The 19,501-nt window shown below is 46.0% G+C and overlaps 1 protein-coding gene across 1 annotated transcript in view; it reads left to right on the top strand.

Annotated features, from left to right (window-relative positions):
- Nucleotides 1-19,501, top strand: part of LOC144173648 (luciferin 4-monooxygenase-like) — a 41,909-nt gene that overhangs the window by 12,821 nt on the left and 9,587 nt on the right. Inside the window, exons 5-6 of the mRNA XM_077701984.1 lie at nucleotides 2,033-2,174; nucleotides 5,232-5,504. Of these exons, the coding sequence (XP_077558110.1) occupies nucleotides 2,033-2,174; nucleotides 5,232-5,504 (415 nt within the window). The remainder of the gene's footprint in view (nucleotides 1-2,032; nucleotides 2,175-5,231; nucleotides 5,505-19,501) is intronic.

The following is a 19,501-nucleotide window of genomic DNA, read 5'->3' as shown; positions in this document are numbered from 1 at the left end:
GCGTATCTAGAACTAACCATTTATTGCCCACTTACTATCTGAACGATGCTCCTTTGGAATCTGTCAGCACTTACAAATATCTCGGAATACATATTACTAACGACCTCACTTGGTCTTTGCATACAGCGTACGGAATTAATAACGCTAATCGCATGCTCGGCTACGTACGTCGAAATTTCTCACAGGCTCCCTCTACACTAAAACTGACTCTTTACAAAACGCTTATACGTTCCAAACTGGAATATGCTGCATCAGTTTGGGATCCTAACCTAGAAAATCTAACACACTCGCTTGAAATGGTCCAAAATAACTCTGTTCGTTTCATACTTTCTAACTACAACCGGACTGCTAGTATAAGCACTATGAAATCCAGCCTCAGGTTACCTTCTTTATCATCTCGTAGAAAAATCCTTCGCCTTTGTCTTTTTCATAAGCTTTTTCATCACAGCCATCTACGCGACGAACTCATTCTGCCTTCTCGGTACATTTCAGCTCGCATAAATCATGTCCATAAAGTCGGCTTGCCGTCCTGCAGAACTAACTCCTTTTCCCAGTCATTCATACCGCGTACATCACAAGAATGGAACCACCTACCCGCACTGACGGCAACAATTTCTGACCACCAACTTTTTAAAACTGCTTTAGCTAACATTGTATAATCGGAAGCATTGAAGTACATTGTATTTTCCTGGTTTTGTTCTGTTTATTGTTTTTTTTTCTGCTCTGTTTTATAATATGTTTGTAACTATTGTAACCCACTCCCCTCTCTAATGCCTCTGGCCCTGAGGGTACCTAAATAAATAAATAAATAAAAGGTTCAAGTAGATTGGTTCGCGCTCCGCTTCGAACGCTCACGGAGTAGGGCAACGCGGTTCTACAAACGTCGTAGAAGGGTGCCACGATTCACGCCTTTCTCCGCCGTGCGGCAGCGCTGGCATCGCGGCACTCGCGTTGGAGTAGATAACGCGGTATATTTAAATTGACTTGAGAAACCTCTACCGTGTTGTCTTCGGAGGAACAAGACGGGAGAGGTACATCATGACAGGTGAGCGGGAAAGAGAAGGCAGGCATTTAGAAGAGAGGCATTTCGGCACTCTAAACAAGATTATCAGGCAGAAATTTGTTATAAATCTTGCTCTTCGCATGCATCCCTCAAAAGAACCATATTAAGCATTTACTAAAAAATGCTGTAATTTACTGGCTAGGATCGCTGAATGTTTTTGAGATACCAACCTTTCAGAAAAACTCATATGATCTGTGGTGAAAGTTACTCATCTTGTTTGAAAATATCATCAAGCCTTACATAAGCAATTAGCATCCTACCAAATGCTGCGAGAAATACCTTGCAAAACAAAGTCTGCTAGAAAATTGCACAGCCTTAGCGAGCTTCAAGCTATTTTTTGAAGGTTCGTCGCCCTGAACGGTGCCTATTATTCATAGTGTCATGTAATGTCATGGTATTACAGTAGAATAGCGGGGACAACAGATACTAAGACGTCCGTAAAAATTCGTAATCTGGCCCGAATTCAGAATGGCCCCGTTATGTGTGGTCTACAATGAACACCTAAATCACGTTGTAGATATTGGTAATTGTTACCTATATGAGCAAAAGCTAGTTTGACACCTCAACGAGCCTTAAATATAATGCAAAAATATGCGCAACAAAGATTTTAGCTCTTCACAGACAAAATGTGTGCAGATAGCCCAAATGGTTCAATTGTGTGTACGCCATGCGTACTCGAAAGCACCCAGCCTAAACTTTTCATTTAACTCAATGTTTCCTCAGATGCCTTACGGCTTCCTATCTAATGCGGATATAATTAAAGATTTGCTGCACTTGACTACTGCGATCCTCTATTATTTCAAATTTCTATTCAAAGGTAATTGTTATGGTATATGCTTCCTTAGGCAATCAGCGTAATTGTTGAAGTTTTTATTTTGTTCTTTACCTGATGTTTCTGATACTCCAATTGAAGCGCGTTTTGAAGAAATGAAGGTATTATCTCAGCGCCCATTTTCGCTACTTGTCTAGGTCGTCGACACAGAGACCCGTCAAACTCTCGGACCACATGCAGTAGGAGAAATATGCGTCAAGGGAGCCATGGTATTCAAAGGTTACCACGGAAGACCAGAGGAAACCGCGGCTACCATGCACGACGGCTTCCTGCTCACCGGTTAGTTTCTCTTTATACGTTCTCGTCCAATAATTGCATCAAATAATGCGGTCACAGAAGGGGTCAATCGAACTTCAAATGTTCGTACAAAGCCAGCAGTTTTACAGCGTAAGTTAAAATTGTTTGCGAATACAGCCTTGCACTAAAACGTACGTCACACAAGTTTTACTTGGCGGCATGCAGATAATAAAGAAAAAATCGAAGCTCTTTCTTAAAAGAAAGGTGCTTAGAACACGTGACAACGTGAGACGTGTCCGCATAGAGGTGTTAGGTCGAGCTATGAATAGCCAATCTGTCCTACTTGATTTTGTACTTTTGGGGTAAAATTGTTAGCTCGCTTGGGCTATTTTGCAGCCTTGCTTGAAGCATCCCAAAAGGTGCACACAACATTAAAACAATATATTTTTAAAACATCCCACCCACCAAAATAGACAACCCGCGATTGTGCGGACATGACGCAGCACCTCGACGTTCAGCGCGAGAACGTGCTGAGCTGTGCAGCGTTTGAATGAACCGCAAGTCGACCGATCACCAAAAGTTCTCTCAATGCTCCTGAGAATGTTGCAAATTCTTCTGCGCTTACAATACATATAACAATACATTGGCAATATTTCCTTTGGTTTTGTGCTAAACACGAATAGTCATTTTAGGCTACATATAAATGCGCAAATGTTTCTTTTTTTCTGGCTATCGATACAGCCGCCAGTCTACAGTGAACAATTCCTGGTGAGAAAGCGTTAACAATTTAATCCTGCATATTTCTGCCTATACACAATCAGAAATGCTCCAACCTATTAAACTTACTGGAATTGATCACACATGTCCAGGTCAGTTAGCCTAAAGGAAATCTAACGCACCTTTCAGGCAAAATACGAGCACGTAACCGATACTACGCCTGTTTATTAGGAATACACGTTCGGTTGGTTTTTACGATAGCAATGCAAGAAAGCCCCGCGTAGAAAACAAAACTGAACGTGATATAAAAGTAAACATAAAAAAACAGAACTTGAGGTCATGCTGTCTATTCTAGAACCCGGAACACCCTATATAGAAAATATGCGCTCTGTCTCAATAGATGGCACGCCAGCAGTGCGAAACATGAAAAATTGAATCGCCTTGAATATTTTCTAGGGAATTCATCCTAAATGGAGAAAGAGAGAGGAGAGGAAGAGCGTGGAGGTTGGGAGCGTCATGTGTGGGGCTTACGTGGTAGATGTAGAAAAAAACATTCACCCATCTCCACGAAGTGAATCGTGACGAGTGGGCAAAGCACTGGGGATCGTTCTTACCGTAAATTACCCGTGAGAGTGCACTGCTGCTAAAACGATTTCCAATCCAATGCAATGTAATGCAATTCAATTTATTGCAAACCAATCTATTACAATTCATTCCAATCCAAATCCAATTCAACCCATTCCAATCCAATCCAATGCTCCTCACGCGAGCGCAGCACGGCTCTCCAGGAGCACTCTCCCTCTCCCTCTGTCCCTCCCTCCCTCCCTCCCTTCCTCTCTCTCTCTTCCCTCCATTCCTTTCTCTTTCTCTCTCTAACCTTTTGTAAACCTTTATTTTGTCCTTAATAACCTTTTGTTAACCCTTTGTTTAAAGATGTTTCGATTTACACGTTGCTGTGCGTCTCTCTCTCTCTGTCTCTCTCTCTCTCTGTCTCTCTCTAGCTGTCTCTATCTGTGGCCTTTTGTGAATCTCTTATTTTGTTCTTGTTAACATTTTCTCAACCTTTTGGTCATAGCTGTTTCGATTTACATGATGATGTGCGTCTCTCTCTCTTTCTCTCTCTCTCTCTCTCTCTCTCTCTCTCTCTCTCTCTCTCTCTCTGTTTCTCTCTAACCTTTTGTGAACCTTTTAATTTGTTCTTGTTAACTTTTTCTGAGCCTTTTGTTCACAGATGTTTCGATTTACACGATGCCGTGCCGTGAGCACGGACGCCGGACGCCGGACGGAGAAGCCTCGGCCTTAAGGTGTTTCGCCCCTAAAAGAATATCTAATTGAGGATATTTTAAATGGAGCAAGCAGACGCCAGCAATTGTACCGTTCCGTTCTCGGCTTCACGAAACAATTAGGAACTAAGGAACATCATTCTACTCATTTATTGCGTGATTTTCTGAAACCATGGTGCCCGCTGCCACGAAAGCCACAATCTGCATCCGTGTGACACACTGTGTTAGACAATTTCTTCTCTGTGATCGCGACCTGACTAAAATTTCCGAGTAGCTAAAATCATCGCGTTACATACAACTGCCGACTGAAGAATACTAGTTAGGAATATTACCGCGATTAAATTAAGCAAATTTCTAGGCGGGAGTACATTGTCTACGTTATAGAGCATTCAATTTTTCGTACACGTGCTTACAATAGCCGCTGAGGCAGCAAGTAAAAGACCTGTAATATAACATGGATTTCTTTAAAAATGTTTTCAATATTCAAACCACTATAGGCACGCACCCACGGCGATAGATGCAAACAGAGTGATGGTAGACAATTTTATCTCCAAACCATCGTCACTGGTTTTAGACGCAAGAAAGCAAAATTAATTTTAAAACTTTCATTTTACAACGCTTTTACATATAAAAAATGTAATAATGGTGAAATCGGTCGTAAAACCAAAGAAGAAGAAGAGAAAAAAGAAAGGAAAGGCCGGGAGGTTTGGAAGCAATGAGCAGATACTACAATGGGGGAATATAACTGTTAGATAATATTTTGCTGCGGCAAAACTCTCGCGTGCACTGATGTAATAGTTTTACTTTGATTTAAGTGCCAGCATGATGCACAAAAACATTTTGAGCTTTATAGCCGCTGAGAGAACCACTGCAAATTGTTAACCGCAACGGAAACTCAAAGGGCGGGAAGATTATGAAACTTTCTGTTTGTATTATTAACTTAGGCATTGTTACGTTTTTTATGCTGCATTTTTTTTTCCAAGTTTAGCAGCATCAGGATGCTTGGGTGGAATAAATTTCTCGCGGTTCCACATTTCTACTGAGCACCGAAAAGGGCGCTTCACTTGCTGAACCCGGTAACTTCACCTCATGATCGCAGGTGACATGGGCTACTACGACTCTGAGGGCAGCTTCTTCGTAACTGGTCGGCTGAAGGATCTGATAAAGTGCATGGACCAGCAAGTTATACCAGCGGAGCTCGAAGATATTCTTGCCGGTGACCCAGCAGTGCGACACGTCGTCGTGGTCGGAGTGCCGCATCCTGCGTTCCGAGAGGCCGCTCGCGCGTTCGTCGTCCTCAAAAAACCCCTTCCGTCGAGGGACAGGGAAACTTTCATGAAAAGCGAAGCAGCAAGGCTTGCGTCACTTGTTGGTAAGTTCACACATGTTGACGCTGCTGGTCCAGAATTGTTGAAAACAACGTGCCGGCTTCACATATAGCTACAACACAGTAAACTGTGGTGGAGACCTTCTCAGACTAAACACGACATATCCTCTAATGTGAAAACTTGCGGCTTACTAAGCGTCTTGAAGGCAAACTTATATCAATTAAACAAGCCGTGCAAAAAAAATTGATAGTTGCAATGCTCAGAGATATAGAAACCACAGCCTTAATTCGACAACTAACTTGTGTGGAAGATTTTCCAGTTCATATTAGGCGAAAGAAATGTGTTTGGTCGGGTCGTAAAATGCTGATAAGGGTAACAGCTGAACGAGGTGCTTAACGGAATGGTTTGCAGGGGATGGTAAAAAAACTGTGGTTGATTTCTCTGTCATAGAAATCGGTAAAGTACGAAAGCGAAATGTGCAGCGAAATCTGAAGCTGAGCATGATTTGCGGGTTGCCGGATGTCTTGTGGGTGTGTTTAGCGAGCGATTTCCTGCTGGCGGGTCACTGCCGCAAGATGTACTGGTGTCATTCCCGTGACGGATATGACGTCAGTGAAATCTTGGAGTATACCAGCATCAAACGCTTTCCTGTTAAAATATAAAACCCGACAAACTAACATCCAAAGGAATAACATACACTTTAGTACTAAACGTTGTTTCCCCGCAAGAAGATTGCATGTGCAGGGGTGCACCCTTTAAAGGCCGCTTGCTTCGTTGTACTGGCGTCATTTCCGTGACGGATATGACGTCACTGAAATCTTGGAGTATACCAGCACTAAACACTTTCGTGTTAAAATATAAAACCCGAAAAACGAACATGCAAAGGTATAACATGCACTTTAGTACTAAACGTTGCTTCCCCTCAAGAAGATGGTATGTGCTGGGGTGCACCCTTTACATGCCACTTCCTTCGTGATACTGGCGTCATTCCGTGACGGATATGGCGCAGTGAAATATTTGCGTATCCGAGAATAAAACACTTTCGTGTTAAGAAGAAGGGAAAGACAAAAGATTAGATCGAAGAATCAACTGGGAAAATTCTGCTCAAAATAATGTCGCGTCAAATTTGCAGTACGAGAGGCCTTCATCACGCAGGGGACAGAAAGGGCTTTATTTCACGTACCTAGAGTTATTGTAAACTCCTTCGAATACTAAAACTGTTCTAGGAATCAGTTTCCGGACGTACGTACGTGTGCACAAAATATACTGTTGGAGGTATTTCTGCAGAGAGTTGGAATATCAACAACTTAGGGACGCTTTTCGCGAAAAACAAGCCGAGGGATTCTTTACCACTTTGGGGATTTGTGATCCCTGAAAACTAATGACAGCCCTACGGTCCGTGTCAGGCCATTTTCATACCTTAGCTAGCATTTTCGCAGCACGCATTTTAAATGCTTGAAGTAAAAAGTCAGAAGTGCATTCCGTGAGATCCTGCTACAGGGTTATAAATAATGCATTTGAGCGTACCGTTATGGTTACGACACACTCTTTATTGCACTGGTTAAGTGTATTTTTTTTCGCTTCCAAATCAGAACGGCTTTCCCAGCATTGGTGCGCTGCTTCTGTAAAAGAAGTAGACAGGGAAACGAACCAACCTGAGCGGATTGTTACACTTCTACTTCGGCCCTAATGGAACTATAATTACAAAATATAAGTTTAGCTTTTTTCTAAAAAAAGGTTGCTTTGCCCCTATAAAGGCAATACCAATTTTACCGTTATCTTTAGAAAATCCAGATGTTAAGGAAAGCTTGTGAAGCAGTGACGACTCCCCGGCCACTTATCGGTGATTACTTCATGAAATCATGGAATATTGTGTCTGGGATTGGCGGCTTTCGAGCTAAGCCACCATCATGAACCATCACTGGGCTCTGGCAAAGGCTCTCTAGCTCTGCTTGTTTGCATCACTGGATATTTAACGTGTAGTTACACACACTGATAGCTGTGTTATAGTGCCGGCCCGTATTACGTCACTCCTGCTCATATTACGCCACTGCAACACGTTATTCGAAAAAGTTTCTATATTCCTTGCCTTTTAAATGGAAGCTTTCTACGCCTCAATGATGGTGACCGCTCCGTCACCGAACTCTCCACTGGAAATACAATTTTAAATATTTGGTTTCACATAAGTACGGTGATGTTAAGCAAAGGGTGATACTTCAAGCGCCTTACGAAAAAAAAAAACGCTTGCCGCAGTCGCATTGGAATGGGTCTCTCGCGTAATGAAGTCGAAGTCGGTCCAATTGCGCCATAACGACACTGTTGAGACAGTTCGAATTTCGGACTTTGAATCAAGTTGTATGGGAGAAAGCTCTGCGTTTTAGCCATCCTTCTGTTAGAAAGGGGGCCTGATAGTTTGGTTAGAAAAAGTTTTCCGCTGCGGCAACGGACCAGGCTGAGTTACCAAAAGCTATCTTTGCAAATTTCAAAAATTTCATTTTATCTCCATGGCCCCTCTACATTTCCAAGAAAAATGTTGATTAATTTAGTAATTTAGGCGGTGTGCCCTCAGCGCCTAAAACGGACTTCAGAAAGTATTGTGCGACTTTCTTGCGAAGAACAGGACATGCATCAGGATATTAAAGTTGATGTCGACTTTGATGCATAGTTTTCGCTTTTAAAGCGCGTTTCATTTTGTTTTTGCTCAGTAAAAATGTTCGGGAGGTGACTTTTTTTTTGTGGTTGAAAAAACTCTGAGCTTTTGTACACCGTGTGCCCTTCTAACAAAAAAAAACGTGTGTGACGATTATGATACCCTATAATGGGAAATTTGAGCGCAGCGCCAACTCAGGCTTCTCCGTTACGGCATATAGCTTCTGCGTCCCAGGAAGATAACGCGCGATCATCGAACAGACGACGGCGCGCGCTTGTATGCCGTTATCTCCCACGGCGTTGTCACCGCAGAGCATGCTGTTGTAAATCGTGTTTTAACCTCCAGCGCAAATGTCACGTGGTTGGGAAGAGCGACGCAACAAGGAGGACGCCGAAAAACGGATGAACGTGCAATCGCGCTTTTTGTGAACTTGAAAGAAGAACGCGCTTGCTTTTATGGGTGCATTGTTTTGCGTGTTCCTTCTCGGGCCTTACTACACACATAGGCGCGGTTTTCGCATATGTCTAGCGCGGCCACGGCATACTGCCCACACCCTGACACTTTCGATGTACTCGCCTCCTTCATTACCTGCCCCCTATCTCGTCTACATTGGTGTCTTCTTCGTTCGCTCGCTTACATCGAGGAGGCGCAGTGTCGCGAGACCACAGAAGCGGGAGTTTAAGAAATTAGCTGTAATCTAATTAGTCCGGCGTTTATCAGCTGATCATAATTGTCGACGCCAGTCTATAAGTTGATATATCTTATAACTTATGTTCACAGTTATACACACACACACACACACACACACACACACACACACACACACACACACACACACACACACACAAACACGAACATGTAAATATATGTATATATATACACTCTTAGGCAAAAAGGACTAAAACAGGGACTAAAATACAGCTGTTAGTCTTCGCGGGCAAAATGGGAGTATCTGTAGCAGAGTGTGTGCCGTGTGCACAAATGCGGACTAACTGTTCGTCCCCACCGATCTATAAGGACTAACGGGAAGACGAAACGCATGCATTTAGCCTGTTGGCTGTGTCGTTAATCCCTTAATGGCATCGTCGTTGCCAATTCACGTATATGTCTGTGCACAGTTTCAGATTTTCAAAACACAAGTCATTCCAGTCAGTGGGTCCTTTACATGGTGCACTAGAAAAAATCTCGATGTTAATTATAAGAAAAGCGCCTAGGGTAAATAGAGCGGCGGGTAATGGCAAGGAGCGGCGATGGGTTATCGACAGACGCTTCTCGGCGAGGATATATGTTGATACGCTGTGTTGCATCCTATTCAGGTGAGGTAATAACGGCTAATAAAAGATTTCAAGCCCGTCAACAATAGCACAAATATTAGTGAGAATGGCAAATGTTGATCCCCAAGCGTAATGAATATGTATGTTTCACAGACGAGAAAAAAAGTATTAGTTGCTGATGACAACTGCAAAATAAAATTGTTCGCTACAGGTAAGCGTCTTGAAGTTATCTTTTACACTCGGTACATAATTGCCTTGTGCACCAAAGCTATGACAATGCTGCAACTGCTGTAAAACGCAGTTGCATCTCCCAGTTCCGATCGTCTAGCGACACTAACTTGAAGAATTCTGGCTAAGCAACACCGAATTGGATTTCGCCGATGCAGGAAATTATGGTCTCTTTCCTTATTGTGACACTCGCACAGACGACCATTTCACACACGATACCTAGAGCACTTAAAGCATGTATCGAGCACTAAGAATACACTTAGCTTGCGCTAGTTTATGCGGAAACAAATCAGTCGTCCGATCACCCAGCCATCTATCTCAACAGGTGACGAGTTGATTGCTGTTTACGTGAAAAAACTGATTGTGAGGCTGTACTTCGAATCGAAATGAGCAAAGGTCCATCAAGTTAGCAAAGCGCTAAGCGCAAAGCGCAAATAGCGGTCACGGTCGCTTCAACGGATAGGAATATCGGGACCAGTTGCAATAAAACCATTACCTGGCACAGCACTACACGCTCTACACTTGAAACGTATCTGCCTGTCCATCCGTCCGGCGGCGTGGTGTCGTGGTAGCGTGCCGGGTTCCTTGCGTACAATTTCGGGCGTGGGTTGTTCGATCCCTACAGGTGGACAGAATTTTTTTTTCTGCGACTCTCGGCAGTTCGTCCTTGGAAAGTATCGGAACGGACCAACCGAGTGGCGGACTAACCGTTCGTCCCCTCAAATTTAGTCCCCAAAGGGACCAATGATTGTGGCAAAGGCCGTTAGTCCCCCGAAGGACGAACTTTTAGTCCTTTTTGCCTAAGAGTGTATATATATTCATTTGCATTTACAGGGCCCTTACTATCATGCACCAATACTTTAAACAGGAGCAATAGCGTTACTCGACGAAAACCCAGTGCATAATGTAGCGGACAGTAATTTCTTCGATAATGAGACTCAATAATTATAATAAATTAAGTAACTCTAGAAGTACTCCCGTAATTTTCGAAGTGTCATTGAGGGACTGGTGGATACCAACGAGAGGCATGTAACTGCGGTACTTTCAGCGACGAACTATTTGCGTACTCATTCATTCCGATTGATAAAAAACCTCAAAAAATGGAAAATACCCCGTGACGCCGCTCATGCCCTCCTCATAAATCAATGCCTTCGAGCAGGCTGCCTCTCAGTTATGCAGAATGTAAAACACAAGTAACAAAGGAGAAATCGTGACCTAGTTTGAGCCTTATCTGCCTATCGCGCACCGCGAAACTAGCTGTTGCTGCTGCTTCCTCACATGCCATTATCAAGCTGATGCCCGGTCTCTTTAGGCGGGTGACAGGTGAAGACGTTGCTCTCAATAGGCTTATTTGGGGGCGCAGCTGTATGACGCGGGCGGGAGCACCGCACCGTGATATTTTTAAAATTTGGCGGCAGTTCTCTATCATAATAAATGAGCACGCAATTAGCTCATCGCTGAAAATACCGCAGATTAAATTCCTCTCGTGGGTACCTACAAGTGCTTAATTGACACTTTAATGATTTTGAGAGCACTTCTCGGGTTAGACAAACAATTACAATTATTTATTTATGTACCATTATGAAAAGAATACTGTTCGCTTCTTCACAGTGCTGCAAACATTATGCACTAGGTTTTCTTCGAGTAACACCATTCCTGTTTTTTTAAATCTGGGTGCACGCTAGCTGGGACACCTTGTATGTATTTTTTACGCAGTGAAGAATGAATCAAAGTACTTGTAGGTGTTTACATTTATTGGAGTGAACCTGAGCTCCACAAAAAACAAAACCGCCTCAGCGTCGAAGACGCATTCAACAAATTGATGCGCACAGTCGGGTGTCGGCAAGTCGAATGACATGGCGTTTGCTCAGAATATATTTTTTAGAGTGCCGTCGTTTCAGGATACATTGATGGTTATCGACAACATTTTCGACTCCACTGGACACTGCAGGAGAGGGACCGCGAAGTAAGATCATTAGGACGTTAAGCATGCCATAGAAAAGGGGAAACATTCGCCTCTCTCATGACCAGAGATACGAAGCCAGTCGCGGCCAGCCGCTGATAACAAAATATTAGTAACCGTATCCGTCCTCTGGCGAAAAGTGCCTGAGGCGAACTGCATGGACAGCCAGCCGCAGCATGCGCCGTATTCATTTCTCCCTGCCACCGTTGGGAAAGAAATTGCGCCCACCTCCCCGCGAGGGGAACCCTGTGTATGTGCGACGCGTCGTGGGGTTCACTTGGTGTTTCCGTTGGATTGATTCTGAAATCGCGTGACACTTGTCGGGAACGCGTGTGAATATGATTTTTTATGATTATTATGTTTTATTGGCCAATCTTGGCCAATCTTGGCCAATCTCTCAAAGTGGTATGCTTGGGGCTTCGCTGTCGCAACGACATTTACTCCATCATTGTTGCTGTAAGTGGGAGCTTCTTTTCTTTTATGGCAAGTGTTAATCATTGCCCCATCATGCGTTGTATCAGTAGCATCTTGACGTAGTTTGAATGAGTCAAGGATATAAGGCGCGTTCGTAGCATTTGATTCTGTCGGTTTTGTGGCGCAGTGGGAAGAGCACCATCTACCTCGCGTTTCGCCCACAGGGTCGTGGGATCGAAATCGGGCGCCGCTAACTATTATTTTTTTTATAGTGTAGGGGGTTTGGTGCGGACGGACAACAACGCCGTATGGAGGGACAAGGCGAGTGAATGAGATGCAGTCGCATCTAAAAGATACAACGGTGAACTCTCAGAGATATGTGTTCACCGCTGTGTTTGCTTGTAACCTTCTACTCGTGTGGCGTAGTTTTTCTCCCGTTATCCTTGAATGATGAAGCGACTCGCCCTATCTTCTGTTTTACCTGATAGCCACGTTGGCAACCATGTTATTTATTTCCGTATAGCTTGTATTCACTCGCGAGGCACTCATGTAGGCAACCATGTCAGTGCGCCATTACTGGTTACGTCTGGCTTCGCGGGGTAGCGGTACTTGTCCGTACTAAGCACATGATTTGTGTTGGACATTTGAAAATCTACCCCATCGAACGTAAAGTAAGTCCTCGACTCCAATGCCAGTGCGATTAATAACATCTCTGTCGACACCATCGTTGAGAATCGGCCTGAAACGGTGCAGGCGAGGTACACCGGTGTTTTTTTTCTGAGGCGCGCGAGCGCACTGGCACAAGCCGCGCCATGTAAGTGGAGCATCGGCCATGTCTGTGGCCGTTTTGGGTGTTTCCAAGCGAAGAAGTTGACTGCGAAACTTTTCAATGAATACCACCTATAATCTGAAATACCACGGCAAACGCGTCTTCCTGCGGCCTAATGGTCAGGTTCGGGTTCAAACCAACATAGCATGACTAGAGTGATTTTTGTTATCCTGACTGCACGCTCCTGACTGTAGTCGGTGATACTGACTACAAATACTCATTAGGAGCCTCGTCGTCAATCGTTCTAGTGTCCGGCCTGCAGGCCCTGCTGGCCTTTTGTACGAACTCGTGCCATTTCTCAGGTAGTCTTGGACGTCGACGTTGAGGTCGTCATCTTATAAGTGCGGCAGCATGGCGTCGTGCATTGTTAGCGGCATTTCTCATCTCACGCGAACGGAATCGTCTCTGTACTTTCCTGGGCGCCTGTCTTGTACGCAAAACTGACACAAGGGAGGCTTCGTCCGACGTCTTATGTTCCGAAGCGACCCGCAATCGTCTTCGTTTGGGTGTGGTACATTTTTGGTTTATCGCTGATCCATGCTGCTTTAGCACAAGATTCCTTGCATCATCTCTCCTTTCAAGACCATTTTCCGGAGCGTGATTAGTATTTCAGGGACTCTATGTCGCAGCCCAATTTGGCGAATAAAAAATTGGCGACTTCTTGCGCAATCCTTTGGGGAATATCGGCGGTCTCTGCTTAAGGCGTCACGTGGTCTGTCCCTCTTACAATCAACTTCATCTACGCTCATAATATAAAGGGGCTCGTAAAGTCCATCTCGATCTAGTGGAAGCGCCTTGATTGGGGGGGGGGGGGGGGCGGGTACATGCTGGCAAAATCCGGCTGTTCCCGTCAACGGCATTTTACGCAACTGAGAGTCACGACAGCTCCTAGCGCAGTGGGAGACATGGGGTGTGAAGCGGGCGTATAGAATTCTTACTTGATATTTTCGCTCTTACGTTCTCTGCCGAGCTGACCGGGAAGCTCTTCGCCGTGGCATGCTTCCAAATTCAGTCCCTAAGTCCTGCAGGCATGGCGGGGAAATTCTCGTTCCGAATGTAAGCTTTTCTTTGCGAGTACAGCTGAAGCAATTTTGATTCGAAGCCCTCGAGAGCAGGACGGTGCACCCTTCAAAATAGCCGATTATGACGCGCAACGCATGGCCGGTGCGCTGCTGGGCGGCTAGGCAGATTGCCAGGGCGATGCGGAAATGCGCTCCGCCGTCATCTGAGTCCCGTGGCGGTGCGTCTGCGCGTGGGCTCGATTGCTAGTTGGTGTCCGAATGTTAGCTTCGGAACTGTAGATGATTTTAACGACGAATATTTGGAGGCGCAGGCTCCAACGTCCAATACGTCCAGACGGTTCCTTCAAATTGGTGAGCAAAAACCATGCACGATGGTCTGTTCCACATTGAATGGTGTGCGATCCATGTTTGAGCGAAATTTACAAATGGCAAATATAAACACCAGACACCTTTCCTCACATGCTGAGTAGTATTTTATTTTCTGTTGCAGACCGTGACCTACATAAGCGATTACTTTTTCACGGCCGCTTTACGGACGAGGACGGCACCCAGCCATAAATCACCGCATCTGATTGTGTTTAGGGCGCAGCCCTTTGGCGGCCGTCTCTGGGCTGAGGCGCGTTGTCGGCGTAACAGAGTGAACGTTGGCAACTAAAAAAAAGCGATGTAAGAAACCAAAAGAGGAGTGTGTCGCGAAATTGGGAGGAGAGGGTGGTTCGCCGTGGCGGCGCAACACCGCGCTCTCCGAAAGTGTGTGGTTGGGGAAGGAGAGGGGGCAGTATGTTGTGCCTGCACGAGGCGCTCGCCGGTGCGACCTTGGCGAAAACGGGAGGGGGCATGCGGGCGACATAATATCCGTTCGCTTAAGACGCAGATTGCGGTCCGTTCCTGAGACTCAGGTCGCGCCGCCGACGCAGAGGCTCATCATCGCTGCTGTCGAAGTAACCCGCGAGTGAGGGCTGCCTCAGCGAACTGTTGCTCCGCCCAAATATCACATTACGGAGTAGCGTAATCGCTAGCCACTTTTTTGTTTTCTCTCTTTCGTGAAATGGAACCTGCACTTGAACGCTTTACAGGCGTTGTAGCAGCTAAAGGAATGCTTTCTTTTGAGCTTCCGTCACAGAGAAAAGGAGTGAGGTCTTCCTCCAACGCATGAGTAGATGTACTATGTGTGCGTAGTTTGCAACGAATCGCCCTCGCTACGCGGACAGTTCGAGAACCAATCTTACGCCTTTGTTGCCCTCTGGCATGGGGAAGTTGGTTTTGACTGCAGTTTACGGGGGTGGAGCCTGGGACGACTCCTTCCTCCTTGACGGCGTGGCCCCAACAATCGAGTTCCTCTTACGCCAAGCAGGACTTTCAGGTTCCAGGGTCCCCCGAAACTTTGGATTGAATCAAGCACCTATTATTACATTGAAATTTGTTTGTCGAAACTCTAAACACATGCGACAACGTCGCCGAGGAAGACGAGGAAGATGGAAAAATTTAGGTAACCTAGCACACTGTCCTTGTCTTAAGTAAGCGTTCAAGGTGTTCAGCAAAGCCAAAACGGCATCACCTTTGAACTGCCGCACTAGGACGGAGTTATAAACGCATGGCCCTCTCGATGACTTGCGTCCAATACATTTTCCAGTAGCCGGCATACAAATTCATCTAAGAGAAGTATTTCACGCGGCAGAGGGGGTTTAGGGCGTTGTTCATTTGTGGTAGGGGGTCCATTTTGGTGATCTCGCACAGTCGTCGTCATTCATCCCAGCATCGCAGCGTGCCGTGTTTTTTTCTTCACAAACATAACCGGGATAGCCCAGGGGTGTTTCAACGGTTGTCGTCGCAAAGCGTGTATGTAACTTTATACCGGATTGGCTCGCGCTCTTCTAAAATGAAGCGGAAATGTGACTGTCGTCTAGGTCGGGCGTCAACTGTGATGATAACAAGGTGCTCTACAAGGGGCGTCTTTCATATCTCTGAAGACATGATGAAATGTAACAGCGCAATAAACGACGAGGTACACAGAAGAAATTCACAAGACGGGCGCTGACTCGCGACTAGTACTTTATTGGAAAGGAACAGAAATTTATAGGCGACACGTACGATATGATATGGTGAAAACAAACAAAATTTACTGCAAGCCGCATTTTGATGAATGAGACAGTTTGTTTACTCATAAGGACCAGCTGACCCGAGGAGTTGTTGAAGCCTATCATATCAACAAGAGGTGAGCCTGATGTGTAAACCAGCCTTTTCTGACGCTGTACGAGAAAGGAAAAGCTTTTTTGGATGCCACCTAACTCTGTGAGCGGTTATCAGGCCTTTACGAGGTTTTATCAGAGGTTTGACAATTTGTTTGTTTTCACTATATCAGAGTGTACGTGTTGGCTATAAATTTCTCTTCGTTTCCAAACAAGTTAGTGCCCTTCCAGTCTGTGAAGAAGGATGACAAGGAAAGCTGCGGTGCCAGGCCTCAACGTGAGCTTTTACGGGGTCGTAGTACAAGGGGTGCACGAAGCAAACACGTTTGTTTGTAATTTGTAATTTCGCATAGTACCTAGTTAATTAATTGAATGAACTTTTCACAAAGTAGAGTTTTGTTCCGGTGGAAAAACATTGGGCCATCCGCTTCCCTCCCATTGAATCCGATATGTATTGACAGCGGATAAGAGTTCTACAATATTTACAACTTCACTGTGAAACATGTAATCTTGAAAACTATATAAAACCCGCCGTTGTGTTCGAGTCGTGGTAGCGGCAAATTGTCGTATAATTTGTTTCGGTATAGTTTCAATAAAACAAGCATTACTGCCACTTTCTGTTATAGTATTCCCTGCGAAGCTTGACGTGATTCAGTGTGTGACCCTCAATGTGGCGAAGCCATCTTACAAATATAAAGCTTACAATAATCCCCTGGAAGCCTGCTTCACCTTTTAACACAAATGAATTGCTGGGGAGACATTTTAGGGCGGCGCCCTTTGGCACCAGTTTGTGGCGCTCAGCCGTGTGAGCGTCGTCGTGACCGAGCGAACGCGGGGAAGACCGACGAGTGATTGGATTGGGAAAAAATCGCGCCAATCCACCCCGTGAATGTGGTTAGAAAGCAAAGTTGTAAACGGCACCCACAACGATTACCCATGAGACGTCCCTTATATTCACTCACATCACTCTACAAATAGTAAACCCAGAGAGAAGTGAAATGCACTTAACCACACCATTTATTACTTCAAAGAGATATTCTTGGTAAGGTTAAATCAATGCATGATGCATGAACGGTTTTTTGTTGAGTTGTATGGGTGTAGCACAAAAGTGGAAACTTTTTTTATAAAATTAAAGTAAGCTCCAACCCGGTGGTAGACGTTCTGACTTCTTCGTCTCCGCGCCGCGGACGGATGTGACGAGATTTGCGGCAGAGGAGGAGGAGATGGAGGAAGAAATACTTCTGGTCACATTTCTGAACGGCCCAGAGTGCAGCCTTGGGGAGTGATTCCTTCTTCTGTGTGCCCATATGCAGTCCGCGCGGCCTGTGTTCTGTCCACCCACTTATGCTGGGTAGGTAGAGAGGGCCTGGACAGCAGCATCTCCCATTGCTGTTGTTGGGTAGTTGACGGAAAGAAAGGAGGGTGCTCAGGACTAAGGTCGCACACCCCGATTACGGGGCGGAGTGTTCCTACTTCTGAGCAAAATTTACATTCAGCGTCCAAGTGATTCGGATGAATTAAGTGAAGACGCGCACGCTGTAGAAGAATCCCGGATTGTATGAGCCGTAGGGTAGTTGTTCTCTTGAAAGGTCAGGGTAAGGCGAAGGTACGGCCAGTCTCAGTAGGCGATAATGGTGGGTTATCTCCCTGAACGTTACAAGCCGGTGACTGTACTCGTGCAGCTCCATAGCACGGGAGGTAAAAGCACAGGCTTGTTGTGTGGGCGTATTTGTTGCCCTCCATTGAAGCGTGAGGGGGTCTCCAGATGAGCTGAATGGAACCGTTTGGGGAGTGGGTTTTTAGCACGTGCCGTGCAGGTCAGGACACCCAACCCGACTTGTAATTCCAGTAGGCTTACTGGGAATCGGTGACTACCCTCCGAACCCCTGGTTAAGTGAGAGCCAAGGTGATGGCTGCCTCTTCTGCTGTCGTCATTTCTTGGGTCCTAAGAGAGGTACACGCAAGGAGGTTGGTTCCTTGTCGAGAAGAAGACAGAGGGTTTACGTAAGTGACTCTCCGGAGGACAAAAGCTTCAATTAATTGAAAGGTACCGGATTCCTTTAGGCCTCGCTTCTTGGTGGCAACTCGCCTGATCATGTGTATGATTTGATTAAATGCTGTTTTTGAGGCAGTGCAAGGAGGCGTCACTCTTGGTGTTAGCCGCGAGATGTAGGCCCAGGATTTTTATGCTGCGCATTGGAGTGAAGGCCAGGCCATCAAGGAGTATTTGAATGTATTCCTTGATTTGGCTTGAGGACAGACGACAAGAATCGGTAACTTTTTACGTGAATACTTGAGGCCACAGGCTTTAGCACATTGGCGTACTAGAAGTGAGATGCCACGCATTGGTGTGAGCTTCCTTTAATTTTTGTAACTCTTAGCACATGAGCAAGATGCGCACAGGGCCGCTCGACGGGCGTGAGTGGTGGCGTGACGCTTTCACGTGGCATTCAGCGAGAACGCAGGGGGTAAACCCGTAGATGTGCTTGGTGAGTACACCACCTGTCTTCCCCGTCTTCGCGTGGGCTCGTAGCTAAATCGGTAAGACAACGGGCTCTCGCTTTGTTAGTCCATTAGTTCTAGGTTCGATTCCCAGCGGTGCCAGTAAATTATTTTATTTGTTCGCTGGAGTTTGACACCAACGGTCGCGAGAGAACCCTTGGGGGGTAGAGGTAAAAAATTCCCCCCGCATTTCCCCGAGGGGGAGAATGTGAAAGTGCGAATGCACGGTTGTCGGCCCGCTTGCGGCGCTTGCGCTCGGCCCCCGCAGCCCACCGCCTCGCCGCCTTCTCTTCCATCTCTTCCATCGAGTTTGTAGTATCACGTGTACACCACGCAGTTATCAAGCCGCTATAACGCCGCTGAGTCGCCAACGCACGCCGCTGACGACGTAGTCTGAATGCGTTAAAGATATAAGGCGCGTTACTCACACTGATATCAGCGTGGCGTCCGTGGCTTAGTCGGTAGAGCGTCGCGCTGCGGCCGCAAAGTCCTCGGATCGAAACCTGGCGCCGGATGCTGCTTCTTTTTTAAATATAGAGGAGCACTGTGGACGCCGCCGACGCCGCCGCCGCCGCCGGCGGTGGATGGTTTGGGGTCGCTTATAAAGTGCATTCGCACTTAAAAGCTTTGCTTTGAAATCTTTGCTTTAAAACATTTATTGTGCCTGCGGTTGAAGTCCAAGTTAAAATTTCAGACTTGGCCAGTGTCGTCGTCGCTGTCGCCACCAGGGTTAGAGTGCCCCCGCCCGTTACCGGGCTGCGAAGTCTCCTGCCTGGCCAACGCCACGATGACCCGCTGGACGGCCTCGAGTTGGGGGTCTTGGTTGCCAAATCGCTTAGCCTCTTCAAAGGCGGGCGGAAGTCTTCCTGATTTAGAATCTTCTGGGAAGTTCAAACACTCCCAGACGATGTGCTCAAGGATCGCGGGGGCGTTGCGACACACCCTGCACGTACCGTCGGGGTGTGCCTCC

The sequence above is a fragment of the Haemaphysalis longicornis genome, unplaced genomic scaffold, assembly GCF_048455015.1.
Source record: "Haemaphysalis longicornis isolate Haplotype H1 unplaced genomic scaffold, Haemaphysalis longicornis Haplotype H1 scaffold_3, whole genome shotgun sequence".
NCBI classification, from domain to species: domain Eukaryota; kingdom Metazoa; phylum Arthropoda; class Arachnida; order Ixodida; family Ixodidae; genus Haemaphysalis; species Haemaphysalis longicornis.
This window is presented reverse-complemented; position numbering and strand designations above follow the sequence as displayed.